At 34.7% G+C, this 8,730-nt stretch overlaps 1 protein-coding gene across 1 annotated transcript; it reads left to right on the forward strand.

The window, feature by feature from the left end:
* The first annotated feature begins 1,103 nt into the window (after nt 1-1,103).
* On the forward strand, nt 1,104-3,269 carry LOC128984303 (uncharacterized protein K02A2.6-like). Its single transcript, XM_054403610.1, has one exon. It carries the CDS (start codon nt 1,104-1,106, stop codon nt 3,267-3,269), a length of 2,166 nt encoding a protein of 721 aa, XP_054259585.1.
* Nucleotides 3,270-8,730: the final 5,461 nt, after the last annotated feature.

Below are 8,730 nucleotides of genomic sequence, written 5' to 3' on the forward strand. Positions count from 1 at the left end.
GATAAGAAAAATAGATCTTTGGCAAAAGAAACATACAGCCATTCTACAGAAGATTGTAATCAGTGTGGACTAGTACACAGTGAAGAATTTTGTCCAGCTCAAAAGTCTAAGTGTTTTTCATGTGGAAAGCAAGGTCATTTCTCACGACAATGTGGAACCAAAAAGACAAAACAATGTCACTTCTGTGGAAAGATGGGTCATTTTCCGCGACATTGTCGTTCAAAAAAGGCTTATTTGAACCAAATCAACGACACAGACATAAAATCTGAGGAAGAAGAGGTACAGTTAGGAATTTCTGAACTTAAACCTAATAGGAAGATCCCAAGAGCACAAATTAATGTTACCCTAAATGAAGTACCAACAACCATGGAGTTTGATTCAGGAGCTAGAGCATCGATGATTGATGCACCCCTGTGGAAACAAATTGGATCACCAAATTTGAGGGCATGTAAAACAAAATTTGTCGCTTATGGAAACAATACCCTGGATGTTTTAGGAGAGTGTGAAGTTAATGTTAAAGTTGATGGACAGATTAGGAAACTTAAGGCGGCTGTGGTAAATGGAAACGAATCTCCTTTGTTTGGATTACCATGGATGCTTGCCTTCAACATGAAATTACCACCTAGTGTTACGATTCGTAAGTTGGATAACACCAATAAAGATGAAAATGCTTCTACAGTAACCGAAGAGGAAATTAACCAAGTTATTTCAGAGTTTAGTGACGTATTTAAGAAAGAATTGGGAACAATTAAAGGCTATCAGGCGAAGATACATGTTAAGAGTGACTCAGAGCCTAGGTGTTTTCCTGCTCGCAGAGTGCCTTTTCCACTATAAGTAGAGTTGAGCAAGAACTAAACAGACTGGTAAGTGATGGTGTTATAGAAAAGGTAGATCCTTCCAAAACTCCTATCGAATGGGCAACACCAACAGTAAATGTTGAGAAGGAAAATGGCACAATTAGAATATGTGGAGATTTTCGGGTAACCTTAAACCCAAACATCGTTACCCATACAACACTTTTGCCAACTTTTGAGGAACTGACGAATAAAGTATCTCGAGGGAAGCAGTATTCAGTTGTCGACTTGAGAGATGCATATCTCCAAATGGAAGTATCGGAGGAAGACAGAAAATATCTGGTAATATCCACGCACGTTGGATACTATAGATACAAGAGACTACCATTTGGTATAACCTCCAGCCCAGGTATCTTTCAGGAATACATGGAGAAGCTCCTTGAAGGCATACCACAAGTGGGGGTACTTCTAGATGATGTAATCATTACGGGCCGAAACAAAGAAGAACACCTCATGAACTTAAAGGAAGTATTAAAACGAATGAGTGACGCAGGGCTAAAAGCGAAGAAAGAAAAATGTAGATTCATGCAGAATTCAGTCACCTATCTTGGACACATTATCGATGAACGGGGTATCCATCCAACAAAAGAGAAGATTGAAGCAATACAAAAGGCACCTAAACCTACAAATGTCAAACAGCTTAGGTCTTTTTTAGGATCCATAAACTATTATGAAAGGTTTATCCCTAGGTTGCATGCGCTGTGCTCAAGGTTACATCGACTTACCAGCAACAGATCGAAATGGATCTGGACAGAGAAAGAAGATGAAGTATTTACAAAGGTCAAAATGATTCTTTCGGAAGAAGACACAGTTGTTCCATATGATGAATCCAAACCTCTAGTGTTGGTGTGTGATGCGTCAGAAGACGGTCTTGGGAGTGTCCTAATGCACAAGTGTGAAGATGGTCTGGAAAAACCAATCGCGTATGCTAGCAGAACTCTTTCAGATGCTGAGAAAAGATACTCGAATATTGATCGAGAAGCACTTGCAATTTTATTTGCTGTAAGAAAGTTTCACCAATATGTATATGGACGAAGCTTCACACTTGTCACCGATCATAAACCCCTTCAAAGAATATTTGGAGAAAACCGGAATCTTCCAAAGGTAATGAACAATAGGTTGGTGAGATGGGCCCTTGAACTTAATCAGTACAATTTTCAAATCAAGTACAGGAAAGGAGATGAAAACGTTTGTGCTGATGCACTATCCCGTCTTCCCATCAGAATCAGAGAAGAAGCTACCGATGTAAGGGACATAAAGTTTTTAAACATGGATAAAGTTGAGACATTGGTGTCCTATAAGGAACTCAAACATAACAGCAGTTTGGACAAGGAGATAAAATTAGTACAAAGTTATGTGCTAAATGCATGGCCAGAGAAGGTACCAGATAACATTAAAACATTTAAACAAAGGAAAGAAGAATTATCAGTTGAAGATGGTGTTTTGATGTGGTTTGGTAGAGTTGTTGTGCCAACAAATATGAGAAAGAAAATCTTGAGAATTTTGCACTGTGGCCATCCTGGAATTTCAGCTATGAGATCAATTACCAGATACTATGTATGGTGGCCTGACATTGACAAAGACGTTGAAATGCATGTTAAGACTTGTGAAGCATGTCAAGAAAACAGAGGAAACATTGAAGAAGTCCCGGTCTATCCATGGAACATTCCTGAAAAAGTGTGGGAAAGAGTTCATTTGGATTTAGCTGGACCAGTTGATGGAGTAATGTGGTTAGTAGGGATTGACGCGCTATCTAAGTGGGCAGAAGTTGAATGTTTAAGAACAACGACTTCAACTGCCATAATTCAAAGATTAAGATCGTGGATGAGCAGGTATGGGATACCATCACAAGTAGTAACTGACAACGGGCCACAGTTTGTCTCTACTGAAATGGAAGCATTTTTCAAGAGACATTCAATTCGACATATAAGAACTACTCCTTATCATCCTAGAAGTAATGGCTTAGTTGAACGTCTAATAGGGACTTTGAAAAGGCGTTACAGAACAACAAAACAAGAAATTAATGATTCTTCATTGGCATTGCAAAATGTGTTGTTCAGTTACAGAAATGCCCCACAAAAAACAACAGGACGAGCCCCTGCAGAGTTGTTTCTTGGTCGAAGAATGCCAACTATGTTGGACAACATGAAACCAAACCTTAGACAACAATTAGATCTGAAAATTTGGAAGGAACAACAAAATCCAACTCAAAAGAAAACCTTAAGATCATTCAGTGAAGGGGAAGAAGTATGGATTAAAAAAGAGAATAACCCTGGTTGGATAGCAGGAACCATAGTCAAACGCAATGGCTTATACTCGTATGAAGTCATGTGTGGCGGAGTGATAAAAAGAAAACATTCGGATCAACTGCGAAGAAGAGAAGGTGCGGTAGACGATGAGGAGGGAAAAGTGTAATATATTGGAATCAGCTGATAATTTGGTTTTATGTTTATTATGAACATGTAAACAAATAATGTTATGTTTTGTTCTATGATTAAATAAATTTAACTTAGTTCTTGATTTTATTTCAATTATAAAATGTCCTTTCATTTTGGCCCACAAACAATAAAATTTCCCATTTTTAAAACCCTATTGAAGACCTTGATTAAAATAATTATTATATTAACGTGTATTTTTACAGTTATTGGTTACGGAGAAAATTTAAGTAAATTTTAAAATGTCAATGTAACTCTTTAAGAGAATAAGGAAACTGTTTTAGTTTTATTGCTTGTATTGTATATATACAATAGTTACATAGGTTATTATCGAACTTGGCTATTTTATTTATCTTTAAATAAACTATTAATATTTTACTTAGAATAACACACGTTTTTGCCCTCCCTGAAGTAGAGCAACTTTAGGTACTTGTTATACCTATTATTATTTGAATAAATATAAGTGAAAATCTAATAAGGAATTGATATGCGTTACTGAAAATCGCTCAGTTAGCAGGTTTGCTGATACGGAAGTATTTTAAGGTTACGGTAGATTTTAATATTGATATGTAATAACTCCCTCTGAATGTAAATCGAAAAGTTTAAACCTCGTGGTAAAAGAAACGAATTTCAACTTGTCTGATTACATTTTTACTCAAATATTTCCATAAATAAGACATATTTGTTCCCTATTTAAATAACAATAGATTTAACGAGTGCTTGGGTTTGCTGCTACGGGGAAGGTAAAAAGGGTTTTTTGACCATACATCAATAGTATAGGATGAAATAAATAAATTTGCCATTTTTTATCAATATATAATCATAAACAAGTAAACTACAACAATTTTTATTTTCTCCATAAGAATAACATTGGAATTCTAAATTACACTATTTTTTTAATTTTCTCCGTGACCGTTGGGCATACAACAGCGCTTCAATATACTAAATTATTTATTTTTTAAGCTTCTCAAAACGGTTTAAAAATAAATTGGCAATTTTTTGTTTTTAGGGTCAAAACTTTTACCCCATAAAACCCCCCATAAACAACCGTTCCCATGGTCCGATTATGCAGGATCGCGAACTCGTTCGAAGAAACGTAGATTTACACGTTTGTACCAAGTTTCATCAAAACGGATCATTTTTTGCTCAAGCTATCGCGCTAACGGGCACACACACACACACACACACACACACACACATATATATTATATAAATATAAATATATACATATACATATGAATTTGAACAGATGGTGTTTTTGGCTTCAAGGAACTTAAAAATGAAAATTAAATTGGTCCCGGGCCCAGATCTTACCACGAGTACTACGGTAATAGCTTATTCCCTATATGGGAAATTCGCTAAAATGTAAAAATATAAGGGAATATGTGTTAATATTATGAACACATTTGCCAATACCTAATCAACCTTGAGAATCATACATCCAATATTAAAAACAAAATAAATTTATATTCGTTACACAGTTTTGGAATTGATTACAGTAAAATTTTGTTAATGGTAAAAGTATTAAAAATAAGAAATATTCGATATGAATAAAAGTTATATTTGTAAGGGGATTTTTTTCGTACCATTATTGTTAGTATTTTGTAAATTATGTAATATAACCTTTTTTAGTTTTTGTACTTGTTTTAAGGTATTTACAGTTGTTTAATTCTTAATGTTGTCCCAGACAGAAGTGGCATATATAAGGGTGCTGCAGTATGTGAGATGGAATTTGATTACCTAGCACACCAACTCTTTGATGACCGATTTCGAGCAAGGCTTGATGAACGCTGCAAGATGTACATTTACTTAAGCAATTCTTTAAGGTTAATGGTTCCATTTTTGCAAAGTAAATATACACAGTTGTTACCGTTTTCAGTACCATAACATTTGTATTGTATAAATAAGTAAATAAATCTGTTCCTCCTTGTGCTACCTAAACACGTAAAAAATGTTACACAAGCTAAGCTTGATATTACAAAATTATATATACTAGTGTACCTGTTGCTCGAATTCGAGCAATTGCGAAGCATAACAGGCGATTATGGAAATACTCACGATCTACACAACAGTTAGATATAATCAAAATCTTTTGTAAATATCTTATCTTTTTTCCAAAAAAGCTGATCTTGTTTTTTAGTGTTTCTACAAATTTTTCCCTGTCATAGCCGCATTAGGTTGTCTATAATAACGATTATAAATGAAAAAAAAAAAACATTTTTTTCTTTTCTTCTACTTGGTTGTGTTCTATGACTTTTTCTATGTTTCCATTGTTTGCAAATCGGTTATTTCAGTGATTGCTCAAGAAATGTAGCATATTGTTAATTCAGTTTTATAATTAGCCTATATCAAATTGTCTGGATTTCTCGCTTTTTCCATTGTAATAATTTCACCAACCTAAGTTTCGTCTACAGATGCAATACGCCAAAGAATATCACCTACGTACAATCTCCAAGAAGTGGTAAAAAAGGCAGAAACGAACCCATACAATAGACATAAGTTAACTCCATAGTAATAGCTATTTACATTACAAGTGTAGTAAGAGCGTTTTTACATCACGCAGGTGAATGTTGTGCAACGAGCGAAGGCGAGTTGCATAGTTCACCGAAGTGATGTAAACACGCTCTTGCGTAACGTGTAACGTACAAGATTTTACCTGACCCGACAATATTCAGGAGGTTACGAGCAATATGCTTCATTATCAATTTCACTCATATTCTAACAGTAACGTCCATTTACAAACAAAAGCTAGGTTAGGAAAATTCTTCAAAGCATAACAATAAAATTCAAACACACAGCTGATTTCTAGTGTTGAACGTCGTTGGCTCCATAGAGGTATATTTTTTAAGTTATCTACTCAATGTTATTTAAATGGGTTTCATTACATCACCGAGTGAGTTTTTTTTCAACTTTACATCACTCGAGAAGTAAGGAAGTTGTATACATCACGCTTGGGATAGGGAAGTTTAACATGGCGGGTTAGGTAAATAATTTTAAGAGTTACTGTGATATTAGGATTTTTCACTGATTTGGTAATAGAACATTATATTGCAAAACATGACACGATGCAGAAGAAAATCGATTTTAAAATCAGAAAAAAACATTGCAAATACTACATTTTGACAAATTCAGTAAATCACTATTTACTATACTTAGAAATATTAACAGCTGTCTCATTAAAAAGTAGTGTAGAATTATTCATATGGTCGTAATGTAAACAAATCTGAAGAGACAACTTTAAAGGCTTCTGGGGCAGAGCCCCAAGGGAGTTTACCTCGTTCCTCTTTTGATGGCTCATCTATAGACCAAGATCTTTCTTTAGAGACCCCTACCGAGTTTCTACGCCCAGCCGTTCTCTCAATTTAGCTATGACAAAGAAAAACAGTTTCAAATTAATATATAGATATTTTATAGAAGTGCGATATTGACTTTGAGCTGTGTTTAAGCGCTTTTAATAGTAAATATTAAATGAGTTAGGATTTCCATAAAGGATATATTCCTTTTCTCTCGACGGAAAGAATGAGAAAGTTATCAATTTTTACATTAGCTTTGACATTTAAAGTAATAAGGTTCAAAATTATAGACAGTAAGTGAAGTAACATGAAAAATATCATTTTGAACATTTGTACTAGTACACTACATTTTTACTACTACATTCATGCTAAAGCCGTGTTTGACAGCAGTTGTATGACCAAGTTGACAGAGTGTCAGCCATATGGTCCCCAGAACTATAGCCAAAATAGAGTGTACTAACCACCTTCTAAGAAATTATATACGGAAAATATAATATACGGAAATTATTTCAACTATAAATTTAAACCAATATTAATTGCACCTACCACAGAACAGTGATGGTAATAAACATCTACATTTTACTTCTTTTTTATTTCAGGTAAACTTCCTTGGATGTCTTGGCGAAGCTGCCCTAAAAAGTTTTGATCCCAAAGTAGCCATAATTCAGTTTGATTTCTCAGAGAATTATGCGTGCATAGCACAGGACGAAATACAAAGTTTTCACTGGGGACAACCACAGGTTAGTTTATTTACATGTAGGATGTGGTACAACGGGAAACAGCACTCAATTGTTATAGCATCAGACAACTTGACACACTCAAAACTCACACTTCTTGCATATGTAAGTAAAATTCTAGATGAATTGCCTTTAGAAATTACAGATTTGAACAGAAAAACACTTGTGTTCAATGCCCAACAGTTCTGTAATGCAGCACAGTCAGCAAGTGATGTTAAAGTAATTCTAATTGAATGACCAAGACATTATCGAAATAAATGACAAATTAAACCTGAATAGAGTTTTTGAAACTGCACCCGAGGTTAAGGGTATTTCAAAAATCCATGCTATGGAGAGCACAAAAGATGGACTGAAAACGTATTTCCTAACAAAAGATATGCTGCTACATTCAACTGAACTTGGTAAAAGACAGAAAACTAGGTCCATCTATTCCCTGGTATATAGTTCCAGTTCCGAGTCTGACAATGAAATCATTACTCCTATCATCCAACAGCAAAAAGAGAGGAATACAATTACAGCCAATGATATTGAACAAGGAACTTTTGTAAAAGTTAAGTTTGACCACCAAAACTGCAGCAAGACCTACACTTATGTTGCCATATGCCAAACTTCGGTGGACTCTGAAATGGATATCCGCATTCTATGCTTAAATAAAGTCGCTAACAGCCGTAGGTTGTTCAGAGTTAACTCTGAGGAAGCAGAGCCATATATCAAAATTGAGCAAATACTAGAAATTTTGCCCATGCCTGAAATAGAAGTCCATGGTGAAAGATTGTACTATAGTTTTGAAAAAGAAATAGAGGTAAATGAGAAGTAGGCCTGTATTGAACTTGTGCGTTAGGATTGGACTCGCTCTTACATTTTCCCTCAACAATATTTGTGTAAGCCTAGTAATTTTAGGTAAATATATCTAATCAATCATTGTGAATAAAGTCTTCAATTAATTTCATTGTGTGGAATAATCTTTTAAATAATAACAGTTCATTTCATTAGCTATGGTTTTTAAGTAACAAAAAGGTAAAATAAACCTAGCCGCCATATTTAGATCATGTATTGAGCCCATGTGACATGGCCCTTCACTCATACATTGTAAGTTGAGGTTTTGTATTACTGTATTTGGTTTATAAATAAAATGATTTCTTAATAAGTTGTTGTAAAGAAAAATAAAAACAACTCCCTCCTACTACTTATATATATTTAAATATTGTATTTAAATATATTTGCTCCTTGCAATGCTCTCAAATGAATCTTTACAAATGTTGGTTGCCCCTGGGTTGGAAGAACTCCAGAAAATAAAAATATCAGACAGAGCTTTTTGGCAGTGGAAGCTTGATGTTATTGAAAAAATATGAGTGGGCCCTGCAAAATATAAATATTCCCAAAAGGTCCTTAGGGGACGCCCTTGGCACTG

The sequence above is a fragment of the Macrosteles quadrilineatus genome, unplaced genomic scaffold, assembly GCF_028750875.1.
Source record: "Macrosteles quadrilineatus isolate MER2022 unplaced genomic scaffold, UCM_ALF_1.0 Scaffold_2__2_contigs__length_208266976, whole genome shotgun sequence".
Classification (NCBI taxonomy): domain Eukaryota; kingdom Metazoa; phylum Arthropoda; class Insecta; order Hemiptera; family Cicadellidae; genus Macrosteles; species Macrosteles quadrilineatus.

What these genes read in the sequence shown, in the direction of transcription:
- LOC128984303 (XM_054403610.1), top strand. Translation starts at nt 1,104, where the DNA reads ATGGAAGTATCGGAGGAAGACAGAAAATATCTGGTAATATCCACGCAC.